Below are 21,980 nucleotides of genomic sequence, written 5' to 3'. Positions count from 1 at the left end.
ATGTTACATAGTGATAAAAACCAAACCAAATCTACTACCCCAAAAGTCATTGGCTTCTGCTAAAATAGTATTCTCCTCCTACAGAATGTACTTTTGTTAACCCAGATGAAGTTTTCCATTATACCTTCAGAGGATGTGATGGTAGATGGGGTCACTAAAATTTGGAATGAGCATGAATCCCAGTCAACAAACTCAAACTTGAAAGAAGTGTATGCCATACTTTCAGTAGTGTCCATTTTCTTATTTCCAAAATATTAACCTCTTAATAGAAAGTATATTTGAGGAACTGTCTCTGAAAAATGGAATCCTCCTGTGTTTACTTTAGCACCTTTCTTCCTAGCAAAGAGAAATTTTCTTAGGCTGAGCAATAGATACTTCAGTGAATTCAAGATAATTGGCCATACTTTGAGTTTTATCTCAGTTAATTAGCAATTCCAATTTTGTGAAGGGAGGCCATGCCGAACCACAGCTTGGAGTGTGAGGCCTTACTCTGGATGGACCTGTTTGTTGGAGATCTGTCAGGTCTCTTGTGTTGGTATGTTCTGTTCTAGCTGGCCTCTTTACTCTTTCCATTTCACCAATGTTGGGGCTGAGGGCTCTTTCCCAGGACCGTGGAGTCTTCCCATGAGAATACTATGTCTTTGTTTGTCTAGCCTAAAATACTCAGTGGCCTCATAGAAAAAAAGGGATGCAGAGATCCCCTCTGCTTATGAGAATCCAAACCTTTAGGTAGCCCAAGAGGCCAGTTATCTTAGATTCACTGATGTATCCATTGCTTTGCCTAAGAAAAGTTGTCTTTGCTAGGAAGAAAGGTGCTAAAGGAAACACAGGAAGGACTACTTTTTTAGAGATAGTTCCTCAAACATACTTTCTACAGTTATTGAAGTTCTATTAAGGGTTTAGCATTTTGGAAAATAATCAAAATGGACCTATTTACTCTGCTCTCCCTTCCTCTTCTGTTTTCTCTCTGTCTTTCTTGTCCTTCTACCGCATCACATCCCTCCCACGACCAATAATAGCTTTCTACTTATCTATCATTGCTTTCCATTTTTCTCATCTGTTTTGCTAACTATCCAAACATGTACCTACCTGTCAATGTATTTAACTAATGTTTCCAGCACAGAGCACAGGAAGCATGCTAGAATGTTGCATGCTTTTCTTGATGAGAAGTGTCAATCTCTGTGACAACTGCTATAATAACTGTGCCTGCCATCATGAAATCCTGGAAAATTACCAATCTGAAATTCTGACTGGCACCATAGTCACTTGTAAGCACTATGTGTATCATACATAATGTCTATAAATTGGTGGTTTTAGTTGGAACTCTTTATCTGATTTGAGCTGTGTTTTGGCAATAATTATAAATCATGTTTAAGATAATCCACAATTTGGTAATAAAAAGACTTCATGTAATTTGAAGGATTTCTTTTGTATATGTATTTCACTTTTTTATGCTTTTCACTTTGTTTTTTATATTTAACACATAATAATTATACATATGCATGAAGCACAATGTGATAAGTCCATACATATATGCAATATATAATGATAGCATCAGAATAATTAGCATTTTCTATTCTGTTAACATTTATCATTTTGTGTGTGTGTGTGTGTGTGTGTGTGTGCGCTAGGAAGTTGTGAATTTTTCTAATTCTTTATAAAATTAATAATGGTGTGAACTCCAGTATCACACTGCTGTAGAATACTGGCCCTATTCCTCCTGTCTGGCTATGTTTTGTTTCATATCATCTAACTTGTTTCTGCCACCCTTCTTCCCTACTCATCCTAGTCTCTACTTTTATGAAATTGTTTTTCCTTTTTTTTTTTTTTTGGCTTCTACATATGAGTAGGCAGTTTCATTGGTCATTCTGTACCTGTCTTCTTTCATTTCTTATAAAGTTTATGTTTTGCTTTTGTCTGATGAACATCTCAAATGGTAATACTATTCCATTCAGTGTTTCTCTTGTCTCATACCAGCCTTCCTCTTTATTATTTAAAAATAAACTTAAACGTATAATCTGTCTCACATGTTGCTAGGATGAATCAATGGGCATCTAGAGCCTTTAACTGTTTTAGAACAATTATTTTTATGGTAATAAGGGAATTTATAGCCTCAAGGATTTTTATGTTTCTTCTTATATGAAAATGTAGTAATTCCATCAGTATATGCTATAGACATATACATATATTCAGCTACATCATGATTTAGTATAATGAGCTTTATCTTTCTTCATGTCCTATATGCCTACATAAGTACAGGAAAGGAAGTCAGTAGTTCATGCTCTCAGGGTGATTGAACAATTTCAGGACACCAAAAATAATAGCATATACCCACAAAGCAAATGATGGGAGATCCATGAGCTTTTAAAGTCCTCTGAAATATTGAAATCTTATAAAAACGGTTTCAATTTACAAATAAATACATTATAAAATGAAATCAATAAGTGATTAAGTGTTTATTCTATAAGAATTTATATATTTAAATGTTTATACAATGTGGTATAGAACCTCTAAAATGTCAAAATGGTGTTAAAATATTTCATCCATATATAATCATAATAGTTTTGTTTTGGTAGTGATTGTGCATTTTATACTGCTCATTTGTGCTTCAATTTATTGCTTTTGCCTAATAATATTTATCAAGCACCCACTGTATACCAAGCACTAGGCAGAACTATGAGGATGGTAAATAAAACAATGAGCAAAGAAAGAAATTTATTCTGTGTGTCTTTTGTTCTAGGTATGGCTATAAGCACTTTAAACATGTTAAATGGCCTCAGTAAGATAATTACAATTATTTTCTCTATTTCAATAATAGGAAAATGAGGCACTCAGAAGTGAAATAACCCACCCTAGTTCATATAGTTACTAAGTGACAAAGTTAAAACTTGAAACCAGGTACCTTACTTCCATGTTTGTGCTCCTGCCATGTAACCATACTTCAGATATTGAAATCAGGACACTGACCGAAAGCTCTAGTGGAAGCCTAGGTAATATTCAGTAGTGTGATGCAGAAGGGAAAATATGGAGACCACGGAAACCTCTATGAAGAATTAACTCAGAATATTTACATCACTCTTGATATACCTCCAAATTAGCAAATGATCCATCCAATTTGATAAATATTTAAATATTGTTAATAACAGATTAGAAAACTTCCCACATTAAAATTTTCCCCATGTCATTTATTTTCCTCTAGGATATGATTTAAGCTTAGGTTGTTAAAATTTCTATAATTCTTAAGCAAAACATTTAATTTTCAAAAGGCTGATTTTGGGGAATGTAAAGTAAGATGCTAGCACAATGTTAAGAATGATTTTTATCTTTTGATTTCTTGGGTTTTAAAGCTATAAATTTTTTATATTAAAAGTGCTTACAAACATTATTAATTTTTTGAAACTGTTAGCCATTTTATGGTAAGCTAGAACTATTTTTTATTTCAAACAAAATCAGAGAAAATAAATGCCATCATTTATAAAACTACCTTGGAAAGCACTGCACTTTCAACCCAGATTTGGCGGAGAACATAGATATAAGGTTGTGAGTGCAGCTCTGCAGTGTAATGTAGGTAAAAGAGAGATCTTCTCTCAATATAATATTATGTTTTGAGCTTTTAAATTCTCTTGAGCTATTTTCTTTAAATAATCTCTTATTAAATTTAAAAAAACTCATCTTACACAAAACAATTATGGGGACAAATATCCCTTGACTAAATATCACCTTAATGTGTTTCTATAGTCCAAAATTATACTATTAATTATCTTTAATCTTGTACCTTTCAATCTTCCTAAAATGTGATATTAAACAAATAAAGCTTTGTTAGTATGATATAATGTTAGAATTAATATAATTATATTTTAACTAAATAATTTTATAAGACTATGCTATTTACCTCAAGAAGTCTTTCCTTTATCTTTTCTTGATGGTATATTCATGATTAAGTGTATTTTAAGAATATGTAATTAATAATATCTTCTTTAAGTTTACTAACATTAAATAATTCTTTTAAACAATTTATTGTCTGTCAATTTGTGGTGACTTCTGTGCATTATCTTCACTATACATTATATGTCATTTGTAATCATAAATCTTTATAACTTAATGTCAGCACCTTTAAAGGGCTAATATTATGACATTTTGAAAACTCCCATATTATTTAAAATAATGTTACAAGAGCCAGCATGGAACAATGATGTTTAAAAAGGTCAAACAGGCACTCTGTGTCTATCTCATGAAACCATAATGTGGAATTATTTTCTTGTTCTCCTCTGGCTTTCTTTTTTAAAACAAGACAGATTATACTGAACCACAAAAGCTCATATTAAGATTCAACTCTAAACTGGAGTTAATATTTAAAAAATCATGTAGAACTATTGAACAGTTTAAATATTTCTAATATAAATTTAGTTCATATTTTTTAGCTCTGACTTTGACTAAACTGTTTCTGAAAGTGTAAACTCAAATATCAGTATAATCTATACCCCCTGGTTTTATTTAAGGATGCATTTTTAGGGTTGTACTGCAATGCAAGCACAAAAATATTTGCAATATATGAATATAATTTTTGTATGGATTTTATTTTGAGAGTTTGATGAGAAGGCTGTAATACAGATTTTTTTCAATTTATTGAGTGTTTTTGGTTGTGCTTTTAAAACATGAAATATTAAAAAGGGCTGAATTTCACTGGAAGAGTTTTAAAACCTGAACATTAGAGTGGAAGCAGAGTGGTTCAATGGCTATCTGAGCCCTCATGTCTTTGTTTCTGAGTTTTGAAGCCGTGCTTATGAGAACACACTGCCTAGACCTTTCTGATTGATGGGGTTACAAATGTACTATGGGACTGCATTGGAATTAGATGGTTTTGTTATTATTTTAAGAACAAAAATTGGGCCCACTGCCTGGGAATAGGCTGGGATGATCTATGCCTGGAGTTGTGTTCTATTTATCAGAATTAATAACTTCACCTCTGAATGATCTAGAAGCTAGATAATAGACCAACTTCATCATAAAGTAAAAGGACTAAACCACTATAATATCTATACTGGGATTGGCAAAAGCAAAAAGTGCTTCACTTAAAGAGAAAGAAATATTTTCTTTTAAAACTTTAAGCACTATTGTGATTCCAATTTAAGAGCACTAATCCAAGGAAACATAAACTTGAATTGCCCACTCCAGGTACAAAATTTTTAATACAGTTCTATAAGTTTATGTCCTTTAATTAAAATTCAAAATTATTAAATCTTGCTTAAATTTAAGCCATATATTTGGATGTTAGTATAAGAGAATATTTCATTTTAATGTGTGAGTAGATGGATGAGATATAAAGCATGCTATTGAATTCCAGTTGTGGCATATTAAAATAGGTGCATGTTCTTTTGTTTATGTTTTTTAGCATCTCCGTCAATTAAACTCTTGGTGGATGATCCTATAGTTGTAAATCCTGGAGAGGCCATAACATTAGTGTGTGTTACAACAGGAGGAGAACCTGCACCCTCTCTTACCTGGGTCAGGTCCTTTGGGACTCTGCCTGAAAAGACTGTTTTGAATGGAGGAACTCTGACCATCCCCGCAATCACCTCAGATGATGCTGGTATTTACAGCTGCATCGCCAATAATAATGTGGGGAATCCCGCAAAAAAATCTACCAACATCATTGTGAGAGGTAAGTTTGCCTGGAGACTGTTACAGCTTAGATTTCTAGGTTAGCCACACTATTGGAAAGCAAATACTGAAATGTTTAATATAAAACTATATCCTCAAATATGGCATATATATGTATCATGCAGAGAATGCTGTTTTTAAGTAATGAGATAGTGTCTAATTATAAGTAGAAACAAAAATTCTTAAATGCTAATGGCAATGCTTTATATTTATATTGAGTAATTTTCATACATTTCCAGTGAAACATTGAACAGTTTTTATAATATTGTTAATAGAAATACATAATTAAAATGTGGCTGGGCGTACTGGCACATACCTGTAGTCTCCTCAGTGGCTTGGGAGACTCAGGCAAGAGGATTGTGAGTTCAAAGCCAGCCTCAGCAAGAGTGAGGTCCTGAGCAACTCCATGAGACCCTGCCTCTGAACAAAATAGGGCTGGGAATGTGGGTCAGCACTTGAGTGCCTTTCTGTTCAATCCCGGGTACCCCACACCCCAAAATGTGAAGATTGGAGGTGCAGCTCAGGTGGAGTGCTTGCCAAAATATGTGCAAGGCCCTGACATCAATCTCCAGCACCTTAGCAGGGGGGGAAAAGTAAGTAAAGAAATGAAAATATGGCATTGAACATAAAACAATGTTACACAGATTCTATATTGTAAACACCTATTACAAACAGTGCTTTATGTTGAGAGGTGATACAGAGATCTCTAAGATATTACCCTATACTCAAAAGATTCTACTGTCGGTGAAAATAAAATATATTGTTGGCTCTGTCGTATGATATAGCATGAACAAAAGGTTTAGAAAATTTTTAAAAGAATTTCTAATCATTTCTGCCTGAGATTATTAGGGAAGAGTCTAATAACCTGGTATTAGGTTATTTATGGTATTTATGCTTTTGAGTAAGATTTTGACATGTTGAAATTGAGGAAAGACATGGAAAAGTCAGAAACAGAAAAGGCAACACTTATTCAAGGAATTTAAGTAAAATGTGGGACACTAATGGCAGTTATGGCTATACCTTAGTATCACTGCCGTTGTGTGATAGTAAGGTATAGTTATACATAACAGTTATGGCTATACCTTAGTATCACACAACGGCAGTGATACTGAGGTATAGCCATAACTGCCTTCAGTGGGTCCCCTAGTGCTGCATATGAAGAACCTCTTGCTCCATCCTTTTGGGGAGACTGGAAGGAGAGGAAGGAGGGTGTGCAGAGAGACTATCTGTTTCTTCATGTCCAACTTCATTTGGCATGGTCCTGCGTTGGCAATAGAACCTGAAGTCCTAAGCCTCTGAAGTCCAAATTCATATGCCCAGGAAGGCCTTTAGAGCACACAAATGTGAATCACTCATGATGTCAGATTCCAATGGAAGGAAAATATAACTGAGTATATCAGTATCAACATGTGACTTTATAAATAAAGATTGTAGTAGTTTTAGTGCACACAGTTATCTGTTGTCATCCAAATTATTAGCAATACTATATGAAGAAAATATATATTACTCAAAATATTACCATGTAAATCAAAACACTATGATTAGCAAACCCTCTGCCACAAAATTGTAGGCCATACGAAATTTAATGATTCAAAATGTGTCATTTTATCTCTCACTTCAAAATGAAACACAGTGCCAATTAAAGTACCACAATGCTTTCTTATGAGGTGCAGTATTATTGAAAGAGCTTTTTAATATTTATGTTTATTTTGTTTCAAACCATGTGTCACATGTTGGCATACATATAAAGATAAATAAAAGCAAAATAAATAGATAATTATTCCCAAAGCTTCATACTTGGATCCCAATTTTTAACCAGTTTTTATTCCAGAGTGCTTGATGACCATGGTTTTCTCTACAGTATTATCCTTTATGTCAGAGGAGCATTTATAATTCAGAACTGTTGAGAAATTCTATCTTTGAGATTTTCTCTCAAGTCATAACATGCTGCTTTGGTCACCTAGTCAGCAGCAGCTCCGAGAGGCTGTTGACTGTAATAGGCATTCTGATTTCAGAACTGTTAAGATGGGCAATTAGATCTTTAAAGGATTTTATAATCAATAATATGATCTTTATATCAATTATTCAGCAAGTTTCTCCTAGAAAACTACCACATGCTAAGGACTCAGGGATGCATAAGGGTACTAAAAAGATCAGAGACCATATCCCTGCCCTCAAGAGCTCCCAGTTCTCTAAACCAATTAAGAATACAAGGAATGATATACAAAGTAAAAAAAGGATTGAAAAATGCAAGTACCCACACCTCCTGTTTTAAACATTAGTATTAATGCCATGAGATTCCTTTTAAGCCTTGTTTCAGTGAGCAACCAGATACTGACCTCCTTTTATCCCAAATTATAAGAAAAAAACTGTATAGTCACCGGAGTTTATTTTCTGTTCTTTTGTTTGTTTGCTCTCAAAATATACTTGCTCTTCCATGAAACTAAGAAACAATCTGCTAAATCTCCCTATAATGATGGTGAGGTGAGGCAAAGCATCGTGGCACCTGTCCTTAAGCATCATATGCAACATTGAATTCTTTACTCCATTATTTTATCTCAGACAGGAACTCACTAGAGGAAAATGATGAGTCTAATTAAAACAATAGAATGATTTGCAATATCTAACCTATGATCAGCTGGCAAGATGTATAGCAGAAAATATTGCTTAGTCCCCCTTCATAAAGGACCTATTCAGTGTAATGCAAATACGTGCTGTGCTCTGATGATTTACTCCTTCCTACCCTCCCTACAGTTTTCATATGTGTCCTTCAAACAAGTTTCCAACTTTGACACAAATGGCCTGAAATAAAGAAAAACTTTAAAGTTTATTTATCTGATCTATTACTTCTTTTTATGCCTTAATTTTTTTGAATTCTATATTTGCATAATCACATTATATTACCAGTAGGGCGACTCAGCAGTGGCATTCACATAATTCATCAAATTGAGTTTGTATATAATCTTGCTGAGTAGAAAAACAGTCTTAGTTAACAGGTTCTATATTGAACTTGGGGAGGGGGAAGAAAAGCTACTACATTAACGTGAGGGCATTTGATTTCTGTCCACTGAGACCAAGACATTTAGTTCAGGGAATTAATTTTCTTTTTGTTATATCAAAGAAATTATTTTTAAGTCTTCTGAATTTATAGAGCTCTTTGGGGGTTTTAGATTAACTATAAAATAGACAAAGTCTAAATAGAATTTTAGGGTAATTCTCTCCTCCCCCACTATTTTCTGTAATTAAATCAGGATCCATAGACCAGGTTTCTGAGCAAGTATAAGAATAGTTTTTGCATAGAATCACCTTTCCAACTGGTGAATATCTATGCACAAAATAAGCATATAGTATCAACAGGAATAAAACTCTAGAAACTTTTCCAAACACTTCATTTGAATTCCTAAAAAATAGAGAAAACTTTAAATCTTACATATACACACACTGCATGTAAATAGCAAGCTCAAACTAAATATGAATCTCATATACTTCACTACTTTGGTCGAACATATATAAATACAGCAGCAATGTCTTCTCTTGTGATCCTTTAAGAATTATAGCGATTGAGCCACATTTCACCTAAATCAGGAAAAAAGATGTTGCCTAATGTATCTGAAAAGAAAATTACTTTGATTACCTATGTTGGATGACCTGAGTTCAGTGCTTTTTAAACTCCTATAAGAAAATATGTCATTCTCATTTGAAGACTGTTATTGTGATTTGCTGTATTTAGAATTTTTTTCAGTTTTCTTCTATTATGAAATAAAACAATGTTGAAAAAGCATGGCTTATAACATAATCAAAATATTAACATATTTTAGGTTCCTGTAGCGTCCTTGAATGTCTTATGGTGTATCACAAATATACATTTAGTTCAATATTTTGGAAACATGATGCAAAATAGTAATAAAATTCTAAATTTGATTTAATGCAAAATATTCTTCCTTCTCCAGCTTGGGTATACTATGAACTGGAAACCTGCTATAGAAAGGGTATATGGAGCATGGGTGGTTTTTTTTTTTTCTTTTTGTCTATCAATCATCCAAATTCCTCTCTACCTACCCCTGGTTTTGTGGCTAGGTTCTGGAAACCTGGGTTTAGACAGGATATAAAGCATCCCTTTTTGTTCTTATGTGGGACTTGGAATTTTTATATGAACTTTCAAGAGGTTTTTCTTCCTAGAAGATAAATTTATCTGTGTAGATGAAGAAGTGTCCAGCAATAGGAATCTCCTAAGAGTCCTGTAATATGCCACATTCCCTGAGCATCTTGTGCTTTGCCTCGCCCCTCTTTCTGCTGATCTGTCTGTCCTCCAGGCAGCCACCCCAAAAAGCCCAAGATGAGGCCATGTTCCTTCCACATGAGACTCCTGTCTGTCTGGTGGAAATGCTTACCAATCAACTCTCTGAGGAGACACAGATCTCGACATACCACCTCTATCCTACTGTCACATATTTTAGAGTCTTCAGCTTATGAGTGAAGCACCACTCAGTGAGATATTTCAGAACTCTGGTGGATCCCAGAAGATTGAGATGAAAGGAATAGCTTCTCCTTCTTCTACCTTTGGTTTGGCAGGAACTTTATTTCACAGTTTTCTCCAAAGATGACTAATGATAGAATTACATCTATGATCCTTCTTCCCCTAATTATCTACAATGTCTAAGAATTATCAATGAGGTTTCTTTGACTTCTTCAGATAATTATACATAAGAAGAGTTCTTTTCAGCATTCACTATGGAATTGTAAAGATTCTAAGGCAAAAGTGAAACAGAAAAATCTTTTATTATCTAGTTTCATGAAAATATGAATTAGAGGAATTGAAAATTCAAAAGTTTTAAAAAATTTTAGCTTGAATTTCTTAATGTGTGAATTATAAAATTTCCCTGTCTCTATCTTCGAAATATACTTTGAGTCTGACCTTATCATTCATGTTCAATTTACTGACTTGGTCCAAACCATCAATGTGTCTTTCCTGATTGATTAAAGTAATTATTTCATTGATACTCTTTCTACATTAGCTCCTCTTTTGGACATTCACATACTTTATTAGATAAGGTAGAATAGATTGAGTTAATGAATGGATTCATAGTTGTTAATTACTAAGAAAGAAGAACTTATGTGTTCTCCAAAGGTTCATTAATAGTAAAGGCTTGGTGTCAGGATCCCAATGGTGGCACTGTTGAGAGATGAAGGAACCTTTGAGAGGTGGGACCAAATGGAAGGTCATTGACAGTGTGTTCTTTATAGTAGTTCTCAGAAAATCCCTTGGTAATTCTTACAATATAGTTCTTATAAAAAGAGCAAGCCTGGCCTCTCATATCTGTCTACTTCTTGGATTGAGCTGTGAATTCTTGCTTGGATATGCACTTCCACCTTTGGCACCTGCAATTTGCCATGAGGGCCTCACCAGAACTGAGGTGATTGAGGCACTATGCCCTTGAATTTCCAGAGCTATGAGTTAAATAAATGTTTCTTTCTTTATAAAGTTAGCTGCATTGAGTATTTCATTATAGTTAAAAAGAAATATGACTAATACAGAAAATTAATACTGAACATTGAGGATCATTATCCTAATTATAGCTAAACCTGAAGATGTGGAGGAGACTTTAGAATTGGATTATAGGAAGATCTGAAACACTTAGGAGATACAGGCCAAAGAAATCTGAGAATTCTATTACAGAAGTATTATGGTCTATTCTTGTGGGGCATAGAAGTCTAACTTAGGCAACATATCTGAGATGGAAATGATGATTCTTTGGCAATGATTCAAAAGACTATCCTGTTACACTGTGACAAAGAATCTGGATGAATTTTATTAATATCATAAGACTTTGTGCAAAGCCAAACTTAAGAATGATTGCCTAGTTATTTGGTAGAGGAGATTTCGAAAGAGCAAAGCATTGAGACTGTTGCATAGGTATTATTGGCCTCTTCTAGTCCATTTCACAGTGATAATTAGGAGAAAAAGAAAGCAGAGTAGAAAGTTTTGAAAAAAGTCACAGCCTAGCAATAAACATGCAAGTATGCAAATAAGGAGGGTGTGTTTAGCAGTGGCATGCTACAGAGACTAAGAGATTTAGATATCAATCGTGAAAGAGTTTAAGAGTGCTTCCTAGTTGATAATACTGCTACTACTATTTACATGTGTGATTGGTATATGTATGTGTGCCTGCTCCATGAAGTCAATTGGTTGTCTAAGCTAATCACGCTTCTGCTATCTTTATTCTGTGACTACTCTGCCTTCAGTGTTGCCTTCATCCCTGTCTGCCTTAAGTAATAAGAATCTTCACATGGCATATGAACACACATGGCATATTAGTTTCAGTCATATTAGTTTTAGTCATAGTCTTATTAGCTTTAGTCAAATTCTAATTAACTAGAACTCAGACATATGGGCATGCCTAACAATTTAAAGGTTGGGTATAAAAATAGGAGTTCATAACCCACTTGAATCAAAGTGTGAAATATGATATATCAAGAACTATGTAAAGTTTTGAACAACCAACAATAAAAAAAAAAATCTCTGATGTACAGACTGTCACACTCTGCTTGGAAGAACTTGTTGCAATATTTAAAATATTTTTATCAAATAAAAAAATCAATAACAAAAAAAATAAAAAAATAAAGGTTGGGTAAGGTATTCTTACTATGTCATAAGGAAAAACAGCACATGAATTTTTGTCAACTGTTAGGCATCACATTCACTCAAGAGCCATCCTGAATAAATTTATCCCAGTGTACTGACCAGATTCTTCCTATATATTTTCAGCTCACCCAGAATGGAATTAAAATTCATCCTCAACATTTCAAAGACCATTCCTCTTTATTCACTTTTAACTCACTATCCTTTTTTTTCCCTTCTTCACAACTCAAGACTATATGCTGTTCATTCTGCCTGGAATGTTAATTTTCAAATACTACCTTGGGAGCTGTGCATGGTAGCACACACCTGTAATCCTAGCAGCTCGGGAAACTGAGACAGGAATATTGAGAGTTCAAAGCCAGACTCAGCAAAAGCAAGGCAAGGCATTAAGCAACTCAGTGAGACCCTGTCTCTAAATAAAATGCAAAATAGGGCTGGGGATGTGGCTCAGTGGTCAAGTGCCCCTAAGTTCAATCCCTAGTACAAAAAAAAAAAAAAAAAAAAAAAACTACCTTTAACTTCTCTATCTTAAATTGTTTACATTAATTTTACTTTTTATCATGTAGCTCCCTGGAATAAATATAAAAATATTTATAAATATTCTTATTTAACATCTATCTTTCATGTGACTACATGAGAAAATTCATTATGGTAGGCCTAGAGACTAGAACCAGAATATAGTAGATGGCCAATAAATATTAGTTGAGTAAATGTATTTCACAAGTTCAGTGTCTTACATTGGACATTTCTTCTAAACATCACACTTTGGTAGCCTAGTACATGTGAAATGTTGTGGAGCAAAATTGGAAAATTCTATGTGCATATGGGAAATTCTATGTGTAAATTAATAATTTGTATCATGTGATTAACTCATTGGAAAGGTGGCATTATTCTGATTATCTTTAATGTGTAGTAAGTACCACAAAAAATACCTTAAAATAATAACAGTAATTTGTTTTGCTTATAAATCTGAGAGTTGAGAGGTTCAATTAAAATATTTAAGATCCTTCATAAGGTTTTAATCAGAAGTTGGTTGGGGCTGAAATCATATTCAGGGTGCTTCTGTTCAAAACAAGCTGGTGCTCAAACAGCTGGGCTCCTCTCTGTATCTCTCTGACTCTGTTTCTCTTTCTTGCTTCTTCCTTAGCCACCACCCCCACCACCATGTTCATCTCTCATCTGTCTAAATGATCCCTGTACTGGGCAGCTTCAAGGTAGCTAGACTTCCACCAGGCCCCCAGGTGGAGTGGCCCAGGAGATGCATGGGCTCATCTAACCTAGCCTCATGGTCATGTACCATTGTCATTGCATTCTCTTCTTCAAGGTAGTGACCTCTTCAAAGTAATAGTGTAAAATATGTTTTTCCTTGGAATTTTAGAATTATTTGAATTTTTTTCATTGGCTATGATCTCAGCTTTCTAATATAGGGAAATAAAAGAAAATGTCAATATTGAAATAGAGTTAACCTTTATGGAAGAAGTCAATATGTACTCAGTGGGGCATGGATTTACACATTCCTAACTGCACAGAAATATAGCATAACCTTCAGAAACATCATAACTCTCTTTTCTGAAAAGTGGTGCTCTACCTAGCTCCAGTTTATACACATGAAAAGACTGCCTATAAAATCTGAATTTTAATATTGAACATATTCTGAAATCACTTTGCTGAAAGATATATGAGCACTGCAAATACTTCAAAATGATCATTTTTTGCTTATTACAAAAAACATGCATCTAAAATTCTAGGATGAAAGTTTTTGAACATTTAAATGTATTATTTCTGCTTAAATAATTGTAATAGCTTACATTTACTGAAAATTTATTATATACCAGACTGTTAGGCACTATTAGGCACTTAACATTTTAATCATCTCAACACACTTATGAGGTAGAAATATTGCTCCTATTAGAAAGAAGTAAAACTGAAGGGAGAGCTATTAAGTAACTTTCCCATAACAAGCTTCTTTTAAGCATCAGAGCTGAGATTTAGGGGAAAAAAAAACATACACACAAAAATATAGCTTCAGGACCAATATCTTAAGATGTCTTTTAGAATTTAACCAGATACTTTACAAATATTTGATTTCTTTCCAAGTATTTAAACTGACCTAAGTTCTTTTCTGTTTCATGTATTTCTTTCTTTTTGTTTATTTATATATTGATTTATTTATTTTTATGCTGGGCATTGAATTAGGAGTACATGCACATTCTACCACTGTGCTAAACCCAAATCTCCCAATGACCTTTTCTATCTCTTCTTTCCTTTTGTTACCAGAGATTTGCTAGAGATTCTTTTTGTGTTGCAGATATTCTTTTTGTGTTTTCTGTATACTTATTTAAAAAAAAATCCTCAACAATGAAAAGTCCTAAGACATTTTTCTTTATTACACTGTTTCCTTTGCAAATATACAACTTCTTTTAATTGGAGGACATTCTCTATTTTTGTTAATCAGTATTTGTCTTCTAAAAACAATGGCCATTATTTTACTTAGTTTCAAATTCTAGCCAAGATGACATATATAGTTTATAAATTTCATTTACATTTTGAAGGACTTGGCATGATTGCACATTCACTGGTTGTCTTAAAATAATTGTACAAAAATTTTCAAAAATTTCTAGTAATTTGAAGGGATCAATTGAGTTTCTAAAAGTATAGAAAATATCTGCACAATTAAAACCTTCATTATAAGCAAGAAAAAATCATTTATGGATATATCTTCATTATTTTTATTGAAAGTTATATATCTTCGAGCTATGGATCAGAAAATCAGTTAATTGGCAATTTCTTAGAAATAATTGATCGGATTTAGCTCCAGTCCATTTCTGAATGGATATTATTTGTGAACTTTATAGGTTAGGAAAGTTCTTCCCGAGCATTTACAACTCATCATATTTAATTTTCTGTTATCAATAGCTTTGTTCCACAATATTTCATTAATAAATACTGTAACGATAATAGCTGAAATGATAGCAAACCAGTCCTTTGACATTCCCACAGAGAACTGTCTGCGGCATGCAGGTGTCCCGATTACTCATGCAGATTAAGTGCTCTATTTCTCTTTTCCTAATTTAATATTCTGTAGTAATTACATATCCCCCCAAACACCAGGGATAATTTTATTATATTGTTTTGTGGCTCTAAAATAGTTTCATTATTTCCTCTTTTAAAATTAATTAGGGCCATACAAAATCTAGAAATTAACAAATTCAGTAGTTTTTATCCAAATATGGATAGCTCAGTTTCCTTGTCTAAAACTTATCATTGTTCATACATGAAAAAATTCATAAAATATAATCTTAAATGAAAAGTTTTATCTAGATAAGGCATAATATTATAATTACTTTAGTGATATACAGAAATTTTACTTTTACATGTTTATTTTATTAAAACTTAAATTGGGGTCTGGGGTTGTGGCTCAAGTGGTAGCGCGCTCACCTGGCATGTGTGAGGCACTGGGTTCGATCCTCAGCACCTCATAAAAATAAAGTAAAGATGTTGGGTCCACCTAAAAAACTAAAAAAAATAAATATTAAAAAAAAAAAACCTTAAATTGTCATGCTTAGTGGATGGAGTCTCTCTTGTTATATTTACTCTGATCAGAATGAGATGTGCCAAATGATAAGAGTATTCTAAGGTCAATACTGGTAAATATCCAGAAACAAAAAAAGTCTTATTTAAGTAATATTATTTTTTAACATTCTCTTATAAGTTCCTTTGAAGCTGTTCTCAGTTTTTCTGGATTCCCTACAATAATGAAATGACATCAAAACAATGGATACTAACTTGAAGGTCAACTCTCTGACATTTTTGCTTATTGTTATGGCAGGTACTTAACTCCCAGGCCCATAGGCTCACCAGACTTGGTCTGTGTGGGTTAAATGACCTATAAGCAGCAGGATGTAGGGCAAGAGATCCGTGATCTGGGTAGGACTTTTTAAATGAACTCCTGTATCCTAAGTATATAAATAGGCTTACCTCACTGTTGTCTATATCTGAGAAATTGTAGGATATAAACTCTAAGATATATTTGCTCTAACCGTATGAGTCTCTAATACCACAATGCCCCTTTATGCATTCCCATTTTTAAGGTATTTCTAGACCTAACCAATCTAGTTGATTAACAAACTCATCCCCCCAAAATTCATGGAAACACCTGGCTCTACAGTTTTGCATTTATGAAAATGTTCTTCAATATAAACATTAAAGAACACTGAATTTTAAAACAAAGTTCTATTCTTAAAAATTATGCATTAGTGATTTGTCTCAGGATATATTAAACCAGGAAGATATACATTAAGTGATGCTTTTAACAGGTGTTAGAAATATTCTGTTCCTTGCTAGATCTGTGTCAGTTGGTACAAGGGACAGAATGGAGTTACTGCCCTTATGGAAAAGAGAGATGTTAGGGCAACTGCCTCCATGCAGCATAGGGAAGAATGAGTTCACTTCATAAAAGAAAAGGTAATGTGCCCGGGGAACCTCAGAGAGAGAAGGTGGGGATGCCCTTGATGCTGGACTGAAAAGTCAGAGTCCTCACATATTCAGAAGTGAGGCGTCTCTTTTGTTTGCTGCCCAAGTTAGCTAGACCCTTGAACTTATCCATTTTCTTATGAATGAAATATTATGAACTGTTGATAGTCCTCTATAGAAAATCTATGTTTAACTTCCATCTTCCATAATAGAATATTTTAGAAACCAAGCAAATATATATTTTATTCTATGATTTTAAAATGATGCTTAAAAGTCCATTTCTCATGATTTTCAATTTCATAAGATTTTCTATACAATTAAATATAAAATTGTATATATAAGAATTTATATACTATTTTCTATAAGCTCTATTTGTCTGTTTACCTTAAATTCTGTCAAATACTCTCCCAACACCAGTGCTTATTCTAGATGTTTCATGGTATTTCTAGAGTCAATCAAATTTAATTCTTACACTGATCGTTTTCTAGACTTCATAATTTCTTAGTTTTACCTTTCAAAGAATCCTCCCTCCCTTCCTTTGTTCCTTTTCCTTAGTGTCTCAACAAATATACTTATCTGAAAATTTCATGAGTATGTAAATCACTAACCCAGTAGTTCAAATCCTTCTTACCCAAATTTATCTGCTAAGATCAACCGGGAATTAACAACTGGTAAGAAAAAAACTTAGCTGCTGAAAGTCTAATTTCACAATGGCATGCTTTAGTTAAAGCTGACAAAACTGTACAATTAAGATATCAGCTTATATGAATTATATTTCAGCAAAAAAAGAGTAATTAAAGAAATCAAGTTGTGGTATAGTTAGGTTTGAAATTTATATAAAATTATTATTCTTTTATTATTAGTTGTTCAAAACTTTACAAAGTTCTTGACATATCATATTTCATACATTTGATTCAAGTGGATTATGAACTCCCATTTCACCCTATATACATATTGCAGATTCCCATCAGTTACACATCCACTTTTTTACCTACTGCCATACTAGTATATGTTGTATTCTGCTGTTTTTACTATCCTCTACTATCCCCGCTCCCCTCCCTTCCTATCTTCTCTGCCTACCCCCTCTACTGTAATTCATTTCTCTCTCTTGTTTTTTTCCCCTTTCCCCTCACTTCCTCTTATATGTAATTTTGTATAACAATGAGGGTCTCCTTCCTTTACCATGCAATTTCCCTTTTCTCTCTCTTTCTCTCCCCCCTCTTGTCCCTGTTTAGTGGTGATCTTCTTCTCATGCTCTTCCTCTCTATTCTGTTCTTAGTTGCTCTCCTTATATCAAAGAAGACATTTGGCATTTATTTTTTAGGGATTGGCTAGCTTCACTTAGCATAATCTGCTCTAGTGCCATCCATTTCCCTGCAAATTCCATGATTTTGTCATTTTTTAGTGCAGAGTAATACTCCATTGTATATAAATGCCACATTTTTTTTTATCCATTCATCTATTGAAGGGCATCTAGGTTGGTTCCACAGTCTAGCTATTGTGAATTGTGCTACTATGAACATCAATGTAGCAGTGTCCCTATAGTACACTCTTTTAAGGGCTTTAGGGAATAGCCCAAGAAGGGGAATAGCTGGGTCAAATGGTGGTTCCATTCCCAGCTTTCCAAGGAATCTCCATACTGCTTTCCAAATTGGCCGCATCAATTTGCAGTCCCACCAGCAATGTACAAGAGAACCCTTTTCCCCACATCCTCGCCAGCACTTGTTGTTGTTTGACTTCATAACGGATGCCAATCTCACTGGAGTGAGATGGTATCTTAGGGTGGTTTTGATTTGCATTTCTCTGACTGCTAGAGATGGTGAGCATTTTTTCATGTACTTGTTGATTGATTGTATTTCCTCCCCTGAGAAGTGTCTGTTCAGGTCCTTGGCCCATTTGTTGATTGGACTATTTGTTATCTTATTATTTGATTTTTTGAGTTCTTTGTATACTCTGGATATTAGGGCTCTATCTGAAGTGTGAGGAGTAAAAATTTGTTCCCAGGATGTAGGCTCCCTATTTACCTCTCTTATTGTTTCTCTTGCTGTGAAAAAAATTTTTAGTTTGAGTAAGTCCCATTTGTTGATTCTAGTTATTAACTCTTATGCTATGGGTGTCCTATTGAGGAATTTGGAGCCTGACCCCACAGTATGTAGATTGTAGCCAACTTTTTCTTCTATCAGATGCCGTGTCTCTGATTTGATATCAAGCTCCTTGATATATTTTGAGTTAACTTTTGTGCATGGCGAGAGAAGGGGATTCAGTTTCATTTTGTTGCATATGGATTTCCAGTTTTCCCAGCACCATTTGTTGAAGATGCTATCCTTCCTCCATTGCATGCTTTTAGCCCCTTTATCAAATATAAGATAGTTGTAACTTTGTGGATTAGTCTCTGTGTCCTCTATTCTGTACCATTGGTCCACCCGCCTGTTTTGGTACCAGTACCATGCTGTTTTTGTTACTATTGGTCTGTAGTATAATTTGAAATCTGGTATAGCTATACCGCCTGATTCACACTTCCTGCTTAGAGTAGCTTTTGCTATTCTGGGTCTTTTATTTTTCCATATGAATTTCATGATTGCTTTATCTATTTCTACAAGAAATGTCATTGGGATTTTGATTGGCATTGCATTGAACCTATAGAGAACTTTTGGTAATATTGCTATTTTGATGATGTTAGTTCTGCCTATCCATGAACAGGGTTTATTTTTCCATCTTCTAAGATCTTCTTCTATTTCTCTCTTTAGGGTTTTGTAGTTTTCATTGTATAAGTCTTTCAACTTTTTTGTTAGGTTGATTCCCAAGTATTTTTTTTTTTTTGAGGATATTGTGAATGGGGTGTTTTTCCTCATTTCCATTTTAGAAGTTTTGTCGCTGATATACAGGAATGCCTTTGATTTATGCATGTTTATTTTATATCCTGCCACTTTGCTGAATTCATTTATTAATTCTAGTAGTTTCTTTGTAGACCCTTTTGGGTCTTCTAGGTATAGAATCATGTCATCCGCAAACAGTGATAATTTAAGTTCTTCTTTTCCTATTTTTATGCCTTTAATTTCTTTCGTCTGTCTAATTGCTCTGGCCAGTGTTTCGAGGACTATATTGAATAGAAGTGGTGAAAGAGGGCATCCCTGTCTTGTTCCAGATTTTAGAGGGAATGCCTTCAGTTTTTTTCCATTTAGAATGATGCTAGCCTGAGGCTTAGCATAGATAGCTTTTACAATGTTGAGGTAAGTTCCTGTTATCCCTAGTTTTTCTAGTGTTTTGAACATAAAGGGATGCTGTACTTTGTCAAATGCTTTTTCTGCATCTATCGAGATGATCATATGGTTCTTATCTTTAAGTCTATTGATTTGGTGAATAACATTTATTGATTTCCGTATATTGAACCATCCTTGCATCTCAGGGATGAATCCTACTTGATCATGGCACACAATTTTTTTGATGTGTTTTTGTATCCGATTCGCCAGAATTTTATTGAGGATTTTTGCATCTAGGTTCATTAGAGATATTGGTCTGTAGTTTTCTTTCTTTGAGGTGTCTTTGGTTTCAGAATCAGGGTGATGTTGGCCTCATAGAATGAATTTGGAAGGGCTCCCTCTTTTTCTATTTCCTGAAATAACTTGAAAAGTATTGGTCTTAATTCTTCTTCAAAGGTTTTGTAAAACTCCACTGTATACCCATCTGGTCCAGGGCATTTCTTGGTTGGTAGTCCTTTGATTGCTTCTTCTATTTCATCCATTGATATTGGTCTGTTCAAATTGTGTGTATCCTCCTGATTCAGTCTGGGCAAATCATATAACTTAAGAAATTTATCGATGTCTTCACTATCTTCTATTTTATTGGAATATAGGGTTTCAAAATAATTTCTAATTGTCTTCTGTATTTCTGTAGCATCTGTTGTGATATTGCCTTTTTCATCCCGTATGTTAGTAATTTGAGTTCTCTCTCTTCTTCTCTTTGTTAGCATGGCTAAGGGTCTGTCGATCTTATTTATTTTTTCAAAGAACCAACTTTTAGTTTTGTCCATTTTTTCAATAGCTTCTTTTGTTTCAATTTGGTTGATTTCCGCTCTGATTTTAATTATTTCTTGCCTTCTGCTATATTTGCTGTTGTTTTGTTCTTCCTTTTCTAGGGCTTTGAGATGAAGTGTGAGCTCATTTATTGGTTGTTTTTTTCTTTTTTTGAGGAATGAACTCCAGGCAATGAATTTCCCTCTTAAAACTGCTTTCGTTGTCTCCCATAGATTCCGATATGTTGTGTCTGTATTTTCATTTGTCTCTAAGAATTTTTTGATTTCCTCCTTTAGTGTCACTTTCTTTAATTGTTTGAAACAATTCTCACGAAAAGCCATCTGGAATTACTGGTTGATTTGTACAAAGATTTTTCAATTACAGATTTAATCTAATAAATATAAGTGTTATGGTTTGGACATGAAGTATCCCACTAAGACTTATGTATTAAAGTCTGGCTACCCCATTTAGCAATGTACAGAAATGAGGGTTTCAGGAAGATATTGTATCAGGAGGGCTGTAACTCATCAGTGGACTAATCCATTGGATGGGTTAATAATTTAAATGAACTCTTGGGATTTGGTAGATACTCTAGGAGGTGGGGCCTAGTAGAAGGGAGTAAATTCTTAGGGGCATGTCTTTGATAATTATGTCTTGTTCTTGGCCCCATGTCTCTTTGCTTTCTAGCTTCCATGGGGTAAACAGCTTTCCTCCACCACACCTCTCTGCCATACTGTTCTACTTAGGCTCAGTCCCAGAGCAATAGAGCCATCTGATCATTGACTAAACCTCTGAAACCATGACACAAAATAAATATTTCCTCTCTTAAGTCGTTTTTCTCAGATATTTGTCACAGATATGAAAAACTGATTAGGTTAAGGCTATAACCCAATCATCTCTCCTATTAAAACATATATTTATTTTTCCATCTTTGTTTTGTTTTTCTATAAATCTGAATATCATTTAAACTATCAAATTAATTGTCAAAGTTTTTTTCAGTAATTTCTTATATATTTTAGGTTGTGCTGTTAAGGAAAGATTAATATTTGTTTGTTTCTTTGGTCTATTTAATCAAATTATGGCCAATTTCCAAGGTTTGTGGTATGGAGGGGATGCACATAATCTGCCGTCATGAGCAGGCATGAGGTAGTTCAATATATCACTATTGTAATATGTAATGAAACCATGATATT

The 21,980-nt window shown here is 33.9% G+C and overlaps 1 protein-coding gene across 2 annotated transcripts in view; it reads left to right on the top strand.

Moving 5' to 3' along the window:
- The window catches only part of Mdga2 (MAM domain containing glycosylphosphatidylinositol anchor 2), a 758,737-nt gene that overhangs the window by 511,351 nt on the left and 225,406 nt on the right, over nucleotides 1-21,980 (top strand). For both annotated transcript variants that reach the window (XM_076848261.2, XM_076848262.2), the window contains exon 6: nucleotides 5,393-5,662. In XM_076848261.2, the coding sequence (XP_076704376.1) occupies nucleotides 5,393-5,662 (270 nt within the window). The remainder of the gene's footprint in view (nucleotides 1-5,392; nucleotides 5,663-21,980) is intronic.

Source organism: Callospermophilus lateralis, chromosome 3 (genome assembly GCF_048772815.1).
Source record: "Callospermophilus lateralis isolate mCalLat2 chromosome 3, mCalLat2.hap1, whole genome shotgun sequence".
In the NCBI taxonomy this organism is placed as follows: domain Eukaryota; kingdom Metazoa; phylum Chordata; class Mammalia; order Rodentia; family Sciuridae; genus Callospermophilus; species Callospermophilus lateralis.
This window is presented reverse-complemented; position numbering and strand designations above follow the sequence as displayed.